Here is an 18415-nt window from a genome sequence, read left to right on the forward strand (position 1 = left end):
CCCCACGCTCGCTCGCACTCACTCACTCACTCAGCCAATAGTTTTGCTTGCCCAAATTATATTGTCTACAGGATACCATGATAGAGCAATGTAGCAGTGACAGCCTCAACTCACCCTCTCAACTAATACCATAATACTTAACCCCAGAAACAAGCAATTCAGCTCAAGCTGCCGTGAAGTCACTTTCATCATGTGATTTCCGTCAGGCATATTTACACGTACCCTTCATCCTTCAGTTAACACCATGTTTATTCAAGAGAGATAATCCTTGCACTTACTACAGGTCATGTTTTGTCATGTCATGTTGCTGTCTACTGTAATAGATATATTTTCTTTAACAAAAAAAAAGCCAACCAGATATAGTAATGTTTATATATACGCACTCTAGGCAGCATTTATTGTTTTATCAGAACAATTTTCACACAAGAAAAGCTTAATGACATATATATCTATTTGGACTCGTTATATTGTCAACCATTGAATTTTATTAATTGTCTATCATTTATGTCATTGTGATGGTCATCCCATTATCAACCATTTGTGTCATTGTGAAGGTCACGCTCATTAATAGTCAACCAGGTATGTCACTATGTACGCCCATTTATTGCCAAGCATTTGTCTCATAGTGAAGGCCCACCTTACTATCAACCGTTTGTGTTATTGTGAAGACCCATATGCATCACTTTGTCAACCAATTATGTCATTGTAAAGGCCGATCCATTTAAGTGTCAGCCCTTGTGAAGCCCAATTCCATTGTCAACCTTTTGTCATTAGAAGGCCAATCATTTATGTCAGCGCGAAGACCCATCCCAACCGACATGGCATCTTGTTGACAGGGATGGGAGGGATTGTGATACTGATTCCTTTGGGTGAAGCATACTGCCAGGAGAAGCTTCCAGTGTACCCAAGGAGGCTGACTTGTGTTTCATTATTAGGCAATGCTGACCCCAAGTGGAGTTGACCTGGTTGTGGCCAGTTCAGCAAGATAGCATACACGATCCCAGCTCTCTGTGTGTACCTGAAGAAAGATAACGCAGAGTAGTATGAAGGAGAACTGAATCTGTGGGATATCTCAACCTTAGACCCAGTATTGGCTTTGAAAAGTTAACAAAACAAGCAATTTTATCAGGAAAATCACATTTAAACATAATATCTAAACCAATATAATCATAAAGCTGAAAAAGCATTCATATCAGGGAGATTTAAACCATACCCAACTTATCGGCGTCTATATAATTTTTTTCTGATTACTATAACCTAAATTTACTCAGGTGAGCTGGCTCGTGTTCAGCAGCCAAGTACTCGAAAGACAACTAAGAACATTTTTGACATTTTTAAAGTATCCACCAAACGTCTGCTGTGACTGTATTTCTGGGCCAGCCAAGGTGTGGAATATATAATGTACATCCAAACTCATGTGAGACAGAGTCGTTCTCATCCAACAAAGGCGTTGAATGTATAAAGTACCTACCAAACTCCTGGCGTGACTGTGTCATTTTGGGCCAGCAAAGGACTGGAGGCGTATACGGCCTCCCCATTCACCTTCAGCCACTCTCCCATCTGACGCAGTCTCTCTTCAAAGATTGGACTTATCATGCCATATTTGGTTGGCCCCACATTGATCAGCAGGTTCCCTCCACAGCGGTAAAAGAAAACACTCGGTATACACGTTATTTGATATCTTCTATACTTATGATGCAAATTGACACGTGGGATCACAGGTGGCCCTTTCATCTAAGCTGCCACAATTCACTGTCCTGACGTGCGTCCCTTAAGCGTGTGAGAAATCTATAATTCTTGTGAATACACCACCTCTGTTACATCATTGCCATAAATCACAACGAAACTTATCTTCAGAATTAAAAGTCCTCTTCACTGTCAACTACACACAACTAGTTGTCAACATGATAGTACCACCAATCAGTATCCAGCTCTTCAGTTTGCTAAGGCTGGAAACCCCACTTCTTTCCCGTGGGTGCTTGAGTCAACATTAGCTTTTCAAATGAGTCTAGTCTCCAGCACTAACGTTATATTGTCATAATGGATAACTACAAAGTCCGGATTTGTAAGGGTCCCTCATATCCGATACTCACATTAGTATTGGTGCCGTTGGTATTGGTGCGGGTCGAAGAAGGCGTCCTTGGTCACTCCTCCAGTCTTTAAATCGTAGGGGATGTTCATGGTTGCAGGGTATTCTCATCCGGTTTGCTGCAAATGTAGAGACGCCTCCTGCACAGAAGAGACTTGCAGACCCTTGGACCCTTGTCATGCACATCCTTATCCGCAAGCTATCTGACTCCACCAAGAACGCTAGGAGGAATGAGGCCTCCAAGAAAATGGCGACTGATATTCCATCTTCCTCTACTGCTACTCCTGCTGAAACACCATCCAGATCGGGAACGCGAAAGAGAGAATAGGATTAGGCAGACCATCCGAGTGTCTCATACTCCATCGGACGATGACACGCGTGATGATCACGTGGACCCCATGACTGATATGGCTGCTATGCATCAGGATTTGTCACCCCAAAGGATTAACTCTGACCCTACAAAGTGGTTGAAGAAGCGTGTTATGGATCTGACTAACCTCTGTCGTGAGATAGTGACCCTCATGTTTCTATCACGGATCAGATAGAACTGTTATACCATTTCATGCCATTAATACAACCGATGTTGGAACGATATGAATTCCAACAGATGCCAGAATATGTGAGATCTCAGACCCCAGTTCCATCCATTAGAGTACACCATACTCTGCCATGGCCAAGTTACGGCCACAAGATCATTGACCGTGCATCAATTTATTAAAGTTGGGATGATGAGTTGATGATGACCGCCTTCCCTCTCTGGTTTTGGACGAAGAGTTTATGAAACTGGTCCATTCTCCACACACCAGAGTTGACCTACCTTCAGCTAGAATGAAAGATTTCGCATCTGTTAATAACCACTCCATGGACATCAGGCGTATATTAATTGGTTTGTGGCCGGAATCCACCATGCCATGTCACCATTACCGGATTCCTATGAAGGAGTTACTGTTGACACACACTGCTCCATCATGGTGGATCAAGTTAGGCTAATCCATAACCTGCTAGATACGTGTGTTCACATGCAGGAGGACCCTTTATCCACACAAGTCACAGCGTTCTTTTGCTTATCAAGCCTATCGAGGAAGGGATAGAACGCAACCAACTGTGGAGTCATCACCCCAACCTGGATATAAATGTCGCAGAAAAGGCGTCAGAACCTGGGGGTCTCCGCAACCACAGATTCTGACTCAGCAACCAACTATCCTGTTATTTCCGATCCTATCGACCTGACCTAGTCAGTCCACGGACACATCAACCATGGAAAGGTGAGCACATATGGACAATCTCAAGTTCAATGTCTTTGGAACGGTTCCAAAAAAGAAACTCCATATAAACTGCCTAGAAATGAATGTAATCTTCCATTCTCAGGAACTGGACAGCTCAACAATGTCACTCCTCAGTCCTCAAAGCAATGGACAACAAAACAGTGGTAGCTTACATACAGAAGCAAGGAGATACCAAATGCAGCTCCTTGATGAAGGAGACAATAAGATTTTTTGCCTTGGCAGACTCCATCAATTGCCAGATGGAAGCGACATAATCTCTTCAAACCGAATACAAGTATCCTGGTGGATATCCTTTCTTACCGAGGGAAGATACTGACAACAAAATGATCATTGCGTCCAGAAGTATTTAACAGGATAACGTCACTATCGGACTTCCCACATCTGGATCTCTTTGCAACTTGTCTACACAAACATTCCGGTCTATGTAAGCCCAGTAAATGACATAATGGCTCTTCAAGTTGATGCCATATAGATGGATTGGTCCAGTCTGTTCACCTACTCGTTCCCACAATGGACTCTTCTAGACAAAGTGAAGATCGGGAAGATAGAGATGACAGATTGCATCATCATCTTGATAGCTCGTTGATGATAGCTCATTGATGACAGATTGCATCATCATCTTGATAGCTCTCTTATGGTCAAGCAGGGGGCACGGGTGGCCCAGTCGTCTAAGGCGCCGCGATTCGCTGTGCAAAGTTGCGTCCCTTGGGCATGCCAGAAACCTATGATTGTGGGTTCGAATCCCGGTTCGCCCAGATTATGTTTCTAGGTTTGTCGGCACCATACCCGTGCTCGTGGGTTTCACCGAAGTGGTAAACGTCTGAGACCTGCATCACTTCGGGCTTTCCTCCCACATTAAGCTGACACACCGCGATATAACTGGAATATTGTTAAAAGCGGCGTAAAACCCAACTCACTCACTCACTATGGTCAAGCAGCGCATGGTTCAAAGATTGTTGCCACTACTCATGGAAGAAACGATCCATCTTCCAAAAGACGTGATCTCCTGCATCAAACTCAAATCAGACATATTTCACAACAATCAACCTATGATTCATATGACCGCTTCTGGCGGAAAATGCAAGACGCAGGTTCTAAATCCGTCTCTGCAGCCCTTGCTAAGTCACCGAGACCATCCTCACCCCTCCTTCGTGACAATCGAAGCAATGGGTTAATCTGATGGAGATGATGGCACGATCTGGGAGACAGAACTGAGTTATCCCCATGGTAGCTGACTCTTAACTATAGTCCTACATCGTGATGGATTGTATATAAGTGATCATCCTACTGCCAATAGACTAAAGAATTCATTTTTATGGAAGATATCAGAGCTCCAAGAATCTTCCCGAAACCAAACCATGTCCGGCGGTCCTGAATCTGGAGTCTCAAAAGGTAAGTGCACCTTATATCATTCTACCTACTCAGCACAGGATACATAGAGGCAGATAAACTGGCAATGACGTCAATGTAGATTAAGACCTAAATCGCGATGCCATGTTGGAGCAAAGCCGGAAGTGACGTCATAATCAAATATGAAGGTAGTTCTAGTGAGGGTACCATATATTTCTGTTTTTATACATAAAGTTTTGAAGTCCTCTTACGGTGATTCGCTGGTTTGTTTTTCACTTTCAGGATTGCAAAGAACTATTATGGGATGGAATCACGAGAATGTTATCATATTGTCAAATACACGCGTAATACGCTATAGCCAGAACTCTCCGGTATATTCTGGCAACAATGTACAATAGAGCTACAATAGACATCACTGAAGAGCTGGAAGAGCTCATTGGTGGTATTTTTGTGTTGACAACTAGCTGTGTGTAGTTGACAGTGAAGAGGGCTTTTGTTGAGAATTCTGAAGATAAGTTTTGGTGCGATTGCAGCCAAACTACAGGATTTATGTCAATGATCCTATCATTGTGGGTTCAAGTCCAGCCTTGATTATATTTCAAGGTTTATGAGAGCAAATTCATGCTTGTGGGTTTCACCAAAGGGATAAATGTCTAAGACCCACATTACCTTTAACTTTCCTCCAACATCACTATGATGTAAACATAAATATGGTTCAAAGCTTCATTGACAAAATGCAAATAAAGAGGTAAGGCTCAGCTATACTGAAGATCTATTTTACACTTACTGATGTGGATGTGTTACTGTGAGATGCTGGTGCTAGGGATTCTTTACAGCACCCCACAGGAGCTTGCTTGATCCCTACTTTACCTGTGCAATAGTGTTTCTTTCAGGTTGTGTCTACAAAATCATTCTTTGACTTCATTTTTCCAAATCATTAAGATTCTAATATTGAAGGGACGTATGGTGCATCATACAGTTTCTTCAGTCTTACAGCCTCATGATACTCATCTTACATTCTCAGGAGACATACCTAAGGGCATACATTCTCAACAGACACACATCACATTCTCGGGAGACACTCCTCACATTCTCCACAAAGACACCTAACAGTATCTACAGACACACTTAACCTTCTCCACAGATTCTACTTACAGTCTCCACAGACACACTTTACATTTTCAGCAGACACAAGTTGCAACCTCAGCAGACACACCTTACAGCATCAGCAGTCACGGCTTACAGTCTGCTCGCCTCCGTGGTTTAGTGGGAGGAGCGTCTGCCTGGAGAGCGGAACGTCGTGGGTTCCATCCCCGGCCGTGCCATACCAAAATATGTTAAAAGATGGTGCTTGTTGTTACTCAACCTGGCGCTAGGCATGAAGTGGCCTAAACAAGGACTGGTCGGCTCGGAGTCGGTATACTGTGTCTGAGTGGAGCATTCGTGCTAAACTACGGCTTGGTATCTCAGTGGGCTAGCACTATAAATCGCACATTTGTCCGGACTGGCACAAGCAGCCACACACACAGACACAGGCACGCGTGTATGCACATAGCTTCAACACGACGTTAAACCCTATTTTATCACCACTACCTTACAGTCACACTTTACAGCAGAAACACCAAACAGTATCAGTGGACACAATTTGCGGTCGAGGCACATTTTGTGCCATTGTACCATTGACAATGTGGGACATTGCTCATACTATCAACCAAATGCTACGTGTTGCACATTTCATATATATTTCTATCACAACAGTTTCAGTGTACTCACCTGACAGTTTCAACAAGGATGGCTATAATCTCTTTCATGGTCCGATAATCATCCAGGACAGCTTTTCGGCGGAATTCCCAGGATTTCCTATCAATTGTCATCGAATTCTCCCACTTTCTTGGCTGAAGTACTTCTTTAGCATGTAAGAAGGAAAAGCTGCATGCATGCCGTTATTTCACTTCGGTATTTGAAATAGTGACATTATTCTGAATTTAATGTGATTTGATCAAATATTTCAGTGGAGGGTAGCCCAGTGGTTAAAGTGTTCATTCATCGTACTGAAGGCCCGTGTTCGATTCCCCTCACAGGTACAATGTGAAAAGCCCATTTCTGGTGGCCCACACGAATATACGTGCTGGATATGTACAGTGTAAAACCATACTCACGTTCTTGTAAAATATTTTAGGTTCGTACCTGGATTGTACCTGTCATGGCATGTCCAGTATCCCCCATGTTGACAATGGTCTCCGTCTCCCCATCTGTCATTGGTGACAACCGTATCCTTCACTGGGCTGAAAAGAGACAATATTCAGGAGTCTGAACTAAACTATGACATGTACAAGAGCATATTTTTTTATGGGTAGTGTTGTCTTGAATACCAGTCATTTGTCCTTAGGTATTAGTATATGACTACCACTGACAATACCGAAAACCCTGAAATGCAATCAAAGTCTATAAAATATATGTGCAAGGGAAACCTAGAGTGAGACGGAAGAGATTGATGTGATTTCTGAAACCAATTCTTCATAGTTTCAGACAGGCCTAAAATCAGGAAATCATTATTCAATGACAAGTTATTTTATAGGTGGTAGGCAGAGTAACCAGTCGATATTTAAAGTGCTCGTCCAGCCATTAACAAAATTGACAGAACATACATTTGTTACATAGTATCAATGTAATGATGTGAATACTTAATCTTTTACTGTTTTGGCATTTGTGAACTTAATGGTTAGCTACCAACCCTGCAATGTCGGGTTTCTGTATATTTAACCATTGTGTATGTCAAAAAGTAAATAAGTGCAATGAATTTCAAGCATAATCGCTTTAAACCTGTCATTATAGAGCCAGGCCAGAAACTCCTTGGATCCGTAGTAGGTGTCTGGGGCCTCCCACTCTCCATCAGACCAAACAATGTCGGGCTTGTAGTTGTTCACAAGCTCATACAGCTCGGGGGTAATCTGTGCCTGAAATTGATTTGATTTTCATGGTACATTTTTCATAATACTCAGGACCGGTTCCAGATAAGATCTTCATGACAGAAATAATGAATTCAACTTATGAACCAAGTGACTATAAGAATTGCAGACAATGCCCTGTTTCTTGGGTACATGCAGAACATAATGATGCTCGACCAGTCACACTGACTTTCATGCCACATGATGTGATATGTTCATAGTACACACTGAAACAACATTACATTTAATGCTGTGGACCAGTTCCAGATAGGCTTCACGTGACAGAAATAATGAATTCGACTGATGAACCAGGTCAAGTGACTATAAGAATTGCAAAACTTTGTTCGATTTCTTGGAGAACATGACAATGATCGATCAGTCAGTGTGGCTTATAACTCTGTCAGTATCAGCTGTTGCAGCTGGATGTCTAGTATGTACTACAGCCTTTTGGGGAGGTAAACTTTACCTTTCGTGAAGGAGTGAGTATGGTGTTACGCCACTGGCTATATCATGGAAGACAACACTCGAAATGGACTTCTCACACTGTACACAATCCATCACAGATGAACTGAACTAACCTACCAACTCACCATTTCACTTTCACCAACCAACTCACCAACTTACTCACCAGCCCAAATGCCCAGCCTAATAACCAACTGATCCACTCACCCTCACTCATTAACCCTTACACCATCTCAATTTCAATTCCAAATCATAAGTAGACAGTGGGGTAGCCGACTGGTTACAGCGTTCGCGCTGAAGGCCTTGGTTTGGGCAGAATGTGTGCAACCCAATCTGGTATCCTGCAATGATACATTGTAGTAATGAAACACACTTTCCCCATTGCCAATCCATCAATGACATATTTAGTTAAGCTGACCTCAACGAACTTGGAGGTGGTGAAGTTGTTGGCCTTGTCCTGTAGATAGAGAGGGTGAAACCATCCTTCCGGGCAATGGTACAGGCCAAGGTGCAGGTCCGTTTTTGATTTCAGTGCTTCAGCCATCTCACCTGGTGATAACATAAGACCTCATTATTAATACTTGGCTTACAGATTATCAATATTCAAACTTGTCGAAATATAAATTAAATTTTCAAATACTTTTTCAGATTGGTTCTTTTATGATGAAACTGAAAATATGCTGCTTGGAGTACACAGTTTCCTTCCCATGTTGATTTTCTTTGGATACTTTTTTCTTTGAATTCTTTGAAATCTTCCCAACAAAACTACTCGTTTCCAAAGCTTGGTACTGAAAACATTCCCATGGACACAAAGATTCCCACTTTAGCTAGACGTGTATTAACGCTGTATTTGTTCAAGAGGTTACAATCTTACTTTCATTATGGCCGTTAAGGGCATTATTCATTTGAAATCTAGTCCAGTCTGAATGTGTGAAGGGAAGCCAAGTTGGGTTCAAAAGCGTATAATTTCTTCGAAAACCTTATCTCCGTACTAAGGGTTTGGTTGGATCTAGCATATAGTAATCAACTGACAGTGGTGACATTTATTGCTGTTAAGATAGGACTGTGATTGTTATCATTTCTAGATATGTCAGTGTAATCTTAGTCATGGTCATGATGGTGATTATTTCGTCTATGCGTGATAGTGCCATGTGTAACAACCGACAGGCTTAACTGCGAATACATGTTTTAATTAATCTGACCTTGACACAAAATAAAGTAACTTGCACAAAAAAACAATGTCGACAACTGGATTGTTTTCAACTTCAAATATTGTGTTAGTCATAATATTCAATTCTGTAAAAAAGGTTTATGGTTTAAATTCCCGATTGATTTCTTGCCCCTTTAAAATTGTAAAGGAACATGCCTTGGGACGTTATTCGCTGTTTTGTTCCGAAAGCAATTTTTCCTATCCGTCTAATTTAACCTGTTATCTGGTTTCAACACGGGTTTCTTATTACTCTGCAAGCTACCTTACTAATAAACAGTTTGCAATGTTGAATGAAGGAAGCACGTTTTTTTTAATTATTTATTTTTACTTAACCACTTTCCTCAAAATCACATTTCAACCTTTTTACCTTAAGAGCTCGTTGCTCCACGTTTCATTAAAAGGCAACAACTATTATAAATATATTTTTGTTCGCTGTTTTGTTCCGAAAGCATTTTTTCCTATCCGTCTAATTTAACCTGTTATCTGGTTTCAACACGGGTTTCTTATTACTCTGCAAGCTACCTTACTAATAAACAGTTTGCAATGTTGAATGAAGGAAGCACGTTTTTTTTAAAATTATTTATTTTTACTTAACCACTTTCCTCAAAATCACATTTCAACCTTTTTACCTTAAGAGCTCGTTGCTCCACGTTTCATTAAAAGGCAACAACTATTATAAATATATTTTTGTTTGCATACTAACTGAATTATTTTCGTACCAAATCACTAATACATTCTAATAGATAAATTGCAAGCTATTCTGTGGCATTTGATTGGTTAAGAAAGAAATATTTTTGTTTTTTTGTTTCCATAAACCTAGGTCTTGATTGGTTGATACTAGAATGAACGGGGCCTGTGTTGCATTAATATTATTGCGCTGAATTATGTCTCTGATTCGGTATTGTTATCTGCAATCTTGTGTGTGTTATTGTTAAATATACAGTCTGTGAAGTTTTTATGGTTAATAATAACAATAGATGCAACGTTAGATTGAAACAGCGAATCATGTGCTTTTTAACAAATAGGAATATTTTTATTGATACTACCTTTCACGTCAATGATTGCAGTTTCTCTTTAACATTGTATTTACTACATTTCATACTCTTAGCGCTTAACTGCTTAAATATATGTAAAAAATATCAATTTCAAATTACTATGGGTTCTTTATTAGAATTACATGCAGGATCAAAGCGAGCGACGTGCGTCTGTATATGACGAAACATTTAGTTTTCTGACATATGATAGCTTTCTCGGTTAACGTCATTGTGGTTAACCGAGATGCTTTACTTTACCTTTATGCACATTAAAAATGAATGACTTAGCAAAGAATGTTCCTTTACGATTTTCAACGGGCTAAATATCTATATAAGTATTAAACTATGAACCTTTTTTACACTTTAATTTATTGTGAGTCATGGGATGATATCTCTATCACCACACCACATATGCATAGACAAAATAATCAACATCATTGCCTTGACCCAGTGTACACCAACATATCTGAAAATGATAACAATTACACTCATATATCGTAACAGCAATAACGTCACCACTGTTGAAATGGCTTCCCTTCTAGCTGGTACTCTTTTCCTAACCATCCTTGGCACTACCCGTGCGGGTGTTGTACTAAACGAAGAAACTCCAGAAGTTCGCTATGAACCCAGCTGGGATTCCCTAGATTCCCGTCCCTTTCCGTCGTGGTACGATGAAGCTAAACTGGGAATCTTTATCCACTGGGGAGTGTTCTCGGTACCAAGTTTTAGTTCCGAGTGGTTCTGGTACCGCTGGGAGGGGAAGAAGGATGTTGATTGCATAGAATTCATGAAGAACAACTATAAACCAGATTGGACATATGCAGATTTTGCTAAGGATTTTACAGCTGAATTCTATGATGCAAACACATGGGCGGAGCTATTTGCAGACTCAGGAGCTAAGTATGAGATGATTGCTACTATTCCTATACAGTACAGTAGACGACTGTCCTGAACATGCCCTCATTTAACACCATGATTGTTTGTTGTAGGTACATTGTATTTGTAAGCAAGCACCATGAAGGTTTCTGCAACTGGCCAACAAATGTCTCCTTCAACTGGAACTCCCAGATGGTAGGACCAAAAAGAGATATTGTAGGTAAGAAACTATATGATATATATTGCAGTGGATACAGTGCTTGGTCAGTGTAATGATCTACCATGTAGTCAACCCTCCACACATGTGGACTAAGTGGAAAGTGTAAAGATCTCCATTGCAATAAACCCTCCATGTGCATTAAATATTCACCGTAATGATATCGCATTTGGTCAACCTGTGAATTAATTGGTCAATGAAACGATCTGTCATGTAGTCACTTCTCCATTAGGATACTGTGTAAGGTATGACAACTCTCCATGTGGATTAAGTGGTCAACATAACGTTTTGCCAACTAGTCAACCCTCACATGTGGACCCCTCAAGATTGTAGGTTATAATAGGTTCCCCAAAATCCTCGTCCGTTCAGAAAGAGGTGACACAATGGATCAGGCATTCACGGTGACCCGAGAGCATGGATAATTGCTCAAAATATCAATCACTGGATTGTCTGGTCCAGATTGGATTATTTACAGAGGCGTCATGTAGCTGAAATAGTGAGGCATGCGGCATGGAACAAAAAAAACCAACTAGTTCAACGATCAGTACATGTGTTGTCAGGTGAGCTGGAGCAGGCTATCCGAAGTAAGACAGACCTCCACTTCGGCCTTTATCATTCTCTGTTTGAGTGGTTCAACCCTCTCTATCTACAGGACAAGGCCAACAACTACACCACCACCAAGTTTGTTGAAGTCAGCTGAACCAAATATGTCACTGATTGATTGTTGGTAGGGAAAGTGTGTTAATTCATTGAAATTGAGCTATACGGTATGAGGGAACGATTATGGTATAGGCCTCTTTTGGGAATTTTCCATTACTATCTTGACAGGAGAACCAGAAATCAAACAATATTTGTGTAGAATTCTAAGCATACTACCTCTGTTAGATCATAGCCAATATCCTTGCAATTTGTAAATCATCACACTAAAATAATCTTCAGATTTTCATCAGACGTCCTCTTCACAGTCTGCCATCCCAATCAGTTGTTAGGGAAAGCGCATTATGTACATGCATGGGGGAGGGAAAAACGTCACTTCTTTTTACTACTTGCACCCACTAAATGCAGATATTTTGGGAAGGTGGGACGTTCTACTTGGGCCCTTGGACTGTAGCTCCACACACACACCCTCCTCGTGGTGCTTCCGTAGGCATGAGGGAATAGTAGGGGAATTTTCACATCACGACAATTAGACATCCATCCACCAATTGAACTCGACCAACCGTGCTGGAGGTGGTTGTACTGGGGTTTCGAGCTCGAAGGAGCTGAATTCGTCCCTGTAGGTGATGTCTTGTAGAGATGTGAGAGTTCACAGACCTAGGCCTTCATGGCGCACATGGTGTGATTTGGGCTGGTAAGTTGATTTTGAGAGTGGATTAGTGAATTTGTTTGTGAGATTGTATGAAGGTTAATGTGAAAGGGTGTGTGAATATGTGTGTCTGTTGGTGATGAGATTGGTGATTAGGTTATTTGGGTTGGTGAGTAGATCAGTAAGAGCTGGGTCGGTTGGTAGGTTAGGTCAATTCGTCACTGATGGGTTGGGTACAATGTGTAAGATTCATGTCTGGTGCACCCTGCCATGATATAATTGCTAGTGGCGTAAAACCATACTACTTCCTTCAGGAAAGGTAAAAGCTTCCCTCCCAAAAGACTGTAGTAATACTAGATATCTTACTGTAAGCCACCCTTAGTCACCTCATTAATTACCCGGTTTTTATTGTTTTATTTCTGTCATGTGCATCTTATATGAAATGAGTCCGGACCATTTAACTTGTTATCGTTACAGGGTGTACCACGAAAATATGACATCATGTATCATGAAAATCAAATCAATTTCAGGACAAGACTATTCCTGAGCTGTACGATCTTGTGAACAACTACAAACCCGACATTGTGTGGTCTGATGGAGACTGGTTTGACCCAGACACCTACTGGGGTTCCAAGGAGTTTCTGGCCTGGCTCTACAATGATAGGTATTCAGCGCTTTTATCATGTGACCTTGTGTAAATATCCAGAAAGGTGACGTTGCGCATGCGGGGTACTCTGTTCAAAATTAGTCAAAACGATAGCAGATTTTATAATACCTCGATGTCAGAATGATGAGATCTGATTGGTGCACGTGATCTTGATATAATACTATGTATCCCGCCTTGTATGGAAATAAATTTCTCAGCGGGAGAATACATATCCTCTTCCCCACTGCAACTAAGTCAGGCTGCACGTGGATTTCTGAGAGGCAGAAGAAAACCCTTATACCCGGTCGATGCAAAAGCCACACGTTTTTTTTCAGAGTCAATGAAAGTCATGTGATACAGCACAAGTTAACCTCAGCTCAATCGAACAGCTGTCAATTTTGTATTTATTTTAATTCTTTAACAATGTCACATTAAAAAATGTCGGTAAGATAGATTCGTTGTAGCATGAAGGGTATAGGGATTTTATGCGTCTCTCCTCAGGTTTTATACCACTCGTCACTCGCAGTGTAAAAACCTATCGCGGGACGCAATATATACTCAACCTATAAACATATCTTGTCTTGAAGAATGATGACTGGCTTATATCTTGCGGACCGGTGCAATTGGGAAGTGTGCCTCATAGAAACTGCAAAGAAATTAGGCGGTGAAATTATGAATTGCTTGCAGAAACCAAACCAGTCTCCTCTGCCTCACTCTATGTTTTCCATCATTGCACATATCATTCGTAGTTTTAGGTACTTTGGGGTTCTTGTAAAGGAAGTGATTTTCCTATTTTCTAGACTTTACTTTGAGACAAATGACTTGTAATTAAAAAAATCACTGCCAATCAAAGAATAAGTCATTGTGTGCAATGGCGACACATCGGTCTCTTCAATAATTTCTCTTTGCAGCCCAGTGAAAGATAGGGTTGTCACCAATGACAGATGGGGAAAGGGGGACTTGTGTCATCATGGCGGGTTCTTGACATGCGCAGACAGGTACAATCCAGGTAGTTAACTAAAATATTTTGCAGGAGTGTGAGTGACTTAGAGAGTATGGTTCAAAACTGTTTTTTAACGATGATCCAACTGTGGTTGGGGACACCAGAGATGGCTTTACACTCTGTACCAAGTGTGATGAGTGAATGATTCAACCATTGGGCGACCCTCCACCCCTTTCACATGAAGAACAGATGTAAACTATTGGATATCTTCCAATATTGACCTTACATAGAACTGGCATTAATTGTGTATATTGACATATAACACGCTAATGCAAGAGATGAACCAGTCTTGAATATCCAACGAAACAGTTTCATTTGGCGTAAGGAGCAAAATGGCTGTGAAAACTGCATGACTGGACCACTGAAAATCAGCGTAAACACCAGGTGTTAGCGAAAAGACAAATGAAATAAATTCTTTACTTTTATTATGCAAATTGTGTGAGTGGCGGGTGCTACCGGTTGGGATACGCTTTCCTTTTTCACGGACAACTGGTGTCGTCTTTGTTTTTAATTGATCCATTCCTATAATATTCGCTGTTATTTTTCTTTCATGCCCTTTCATCGGGAAATCGAGACAGGTTATTGTTTGGCGTTGACAAGTCAGTTGCAATTGTATCATTGTATGTAGACAAAAATATCTGTTCACCGATTTTCAAATGCAGATCCGGGTTAAAATAGGTCTTCAGCAAACCATGCTTGCCGTAAGAAGTGACTATGCTTGAAGTAAGAGGCGACTAACGGGTTCGGGTGATCGCACTCGCTCCCTGGGTGATACATTTCATCGTATCCCAATTGCGTGGATCGATGCTCATGATATCAATCACTGGATTGTCTGGTCTAGACTCGATATATCTATATATAGGTTGAATATTGCTCAGTGTGGCGTTAAACATAACAAACATCAAATGCAGTTATGCTAATGACTTGGTTTTGAAACTACAACTGATTGTTCTGACATATTAAGGAGTACTTCAGCCGAGAAAGTGGGAGAATGCGATGACAATTGACAAGAAATCCTGGGGATTCCGTCGAGATGCTGTCCTGGATGACTTTCTGACCATGGAAGAGATTATAACACTTCTAGCCGAAACTGTCAGGTGTGTACACTCAAACTGTTGTGATGGAAATACATTATGTAATGTACCACACGACACAAGTGGTTGATATTATGTCCTACACTGTCATGGGACGTTGGCACATTATCAACCAAGTGACATTGACCAGAGCCAAAATTGTGGTGACTCTTGAACTTGGTCATCACTGTTCATGACCCTTATATCAGGTCACCACTGTTCATGACCCTTAACTCAGGTCACCACTGTTTACGACCTTCAACCCAGGTCACCAATCATTCATGATCCTTATATCAGGTCACCACTGGTGCGAAGTTGATGGAACGGAGTGACACTCGAAAAAGTGTGATACTTGATACTAAAAGCATTGCAAATATGATTTGCAGCAGGGACGACAGAGTAGCCCAAACATGCTTCATGAAAGGCTCGCCCATTTCTGGTGTCCCCCGCCGTGATATTGCTTGAATATTGCTAAATGCGGCGTAAAACCATACTCACTCACTCACTCACTTATTGCTTTGCGTGACAAAAACAGATGATACCATATTTACTGGTTTGTTTTGCCAGGCTCATGGAGTTGTACATGTTGTTATCACATGTTTTTGTCTTCAAGCCTTGAAGGTATGGGTGCTGAGAATGTAAGGTATGTCTGTTGAGGATGTACATGTAAGATACGAAGTAGGGTGCGCCATACGTCCGTTAATAGACTCTTACTGATGTGGAAAAATGAAGTTGATGAATGATTGTGTTGACTCAACATAAGAGGGACAATATTGCACAGGCGATGTATCGATGACGCAAGCTCCTGTGGGGTGATGTTTGTAGCCCTGGGCATCTCACATCCACGTATCCACATCAGCAAGTGTAAACTATATCTTCGGTTTAGATGACACTTACCCCATTTTAACATTTTGCCAATTTTGAACAGTATTTCTGTATATGTCATACACTTAAATAATTATTACAATATCAAATAATGTTTTATACTGATATTCTCAATTACAGCTGTGGAGGGAACATGTTGATTAATGTGGGTCCAACCAAATATGGCATGATTAGTCCCATCTATGAGGAGAGACTGCGTCATTTAGGAGAATGGCTGAAGGTGAATGGGGAGGCCATCTACGCCACCAGACCTTGGCTGGCCCAGAATGACACAGTCACACCAGGTGTTTGGTTAGTCCTTTATATATTCCACATCTTGGCTGGCCCAGAATGACTATCTCAATTTTCCTACTCGAACACAGGCTTATGGCAGTCAAGCCACTGACGTCACTTAGCCAGTTGAGTTTCTAAATATTCACCTCAGTATGCCTCATTTCCCACATAATCTACAGATATGAACTGCATCTTGGTAGGTTTAGTATTTGCCGTTTTAGCAGCCCTGACCAATTTCTTGACTAATCCCTAAGTGATCTGTGTAAGCGCCGAAAGTTTTCGTAACAAGCTGTGTTTCCTAATGGACATTAAAGTTCTTTGTCACAGTAAACACGACAGGAAAGGTAAAGGTAAGTAACTGCCAAGTAACTATTGTCAATTTAATTTTAGTTTTATGGATGTGTAAACATAGTCTGTCCTCCACCTCCCGATCTCTAACACCAAATTTAATCTGTGTATGGTTTTCTTTATTATTGCGACCCCCACTTTTCTCTTGGGTGCTAATAATGGCAAATATGGAAATATTAATCAGAAAAAAACACACTCATATGAAGATCCGGCATCCCGTTTTTTGCTGTAAGAGCGACTATGCTTGTCGTAAGAGGCGCTTACCGGGACCGTTTGGTCATGCTCGCTCCCTGTATGCTACATGTAATCGTATCTCAATTGCGTGGATCGATAGGCATGGTATTAATCACTGGATTGTCTGGTCCAGACTCGATTATTTACAGATCGCTGTCGTATAGCAGGAATATTACTCGGTTCGGCGTTAAACAACAATTACAACAAACAAACAAACAGAAAAACAACGTGGGTTATACAGGAGCAGATAATTTGCATTTGCAAATGTTGTTATGGTTTAAATCTTCCTGACTTTTATCCTATTCATCTTTGAATTGTGCTTGATTTTGATTTTCCGAATTGAACTTTCTTCTATGTGAAGTTATAAATTCAGGAATTTGGTCTTCGGTTAAAAATCTCTAATATCCATAGATTCTTCTAAACTACACTCAGTGATCACTCTTCAGGTACACACAGAGAGCTGGGATCGTGTATGCCATTGTGCTGAACTGGCCACAACCAGGACAGCTCCACCTTGGGTCAGCTTTGCCAACTAATGGAACAAAAGTCAGCCTCCTTGGGTACACTGGAAGCTTCTCCTGGCAGTATGCTTCACCCAAAGGAATCAGTATCACAATCCCACCCATCCCTGTCAACCAGATGCCATGTCAGTGGGGATGGGTCTTCTCACTGACATAAATGGTTGACGAAAGGACGGGTATTTGCAAGGACTTTCAGGCCAAAAATGGGTAGGGCTTTCAAAATGACATAAATTGTTGAAAAAAGGGCTGGGCCTTTGCAATGACATAAATGCTTGTCAGTTGGTTGAGGCTTCACAATGACAGATACGGTTGACAATTATTGACAGGAAATAGTTGAAACTGGATGGGTCCAAATAGACATGTATGTTTTTACACTTACATTTTTGCTGTTTAAATACTGACATGAATTCTTCCTTGATTGAATGTATTAAAACATAACAATCATTATATCTCATGTGCTTGTTTGTAACATATGTATATTATAGATACATCTTCATAAACTACACATAGCCTGGAGTAAGTGCAGGGATTATTTCTCTTGAAAGCACTGGGTGTTAACTCAAGGATTAAGGGTAGGTGTGCGATGTGACGCTAAACATGCATGATGCAAATCACATGATGAAAGGTGAATATTACAACATAATGTTGACATGC

At 40.9% G+C, this 18415-nt stretch overlaps 2 protein-coding genes across 2 annotated transcripts; one reads left to right on the forward strand and one right to left on the reverse strand.

The window, feature by feature from the left end:
* Positions 1-1350: 1350 nt before the first annotated feature.
* On the reverse strand, positions 1351-10609 carry LOC124149081 (alpha-L-fucosidase-like). Its single transcript, XM_048380631.1, has 6 exons — positions 10582-10609; positions 8554-8684; positions 7549-7682; positions 6913-7010; positions 6499-6631; positions 1351-1657 (listed from the first exon to the last, which is right to left on the reverse strand). The coding sequence occupies exons 1-6, from the start codon at positions 10607-10609 to the stop codon at positions 1468-1470; spliced, it is 714 nt and encodes a 237-aa protein (XP_048236588.1). The 3' UTR covers positions 1351-1467.
* A 272-nt stretch (positions 10610-10881) lies between these two features.
* Positions 10882-18215, forward strand: LOC124149122 (alpha-L-fucosidase-like). Its single transcript, XM_048380709.1, has 8 exons — positions 10882-11279; positions 11369-11475; positions 12033-12163; positions 13309-13442; positions 14336-14433; positions 15392-15524; positions 16506-16676; positions 17687-18215. The coding sequence occupies exons 1-8, from the start codon at positions 10906-10908 to the stop codon at positions 17916-17918; spliced, it is 1380 nt and encodes a 459-aa protein (XP_048236666.1). The 5' UTR covers positions 10882-10905; the 3' UTR covers positions 17919-18215.
* Positions 18216-18415: the final 200 nt, after the last annotated feature.

This window comes from Haliotis rufescens, unplaced genomic scaffold (genome assembly GCF_023055435.1).
Source record: "Haliotis rufescens isolate VD_foot unplaced genomic scaffold, xgHalRufe1.0.p SCAF_32, whole genome shotgun sequence".
Lineage (NCBI taxonomy): Eukaryota > Metazoa > Mollusca > Gastropoda > Lepetellida > Haliotidae > Haliotis > Haliotis rufescens.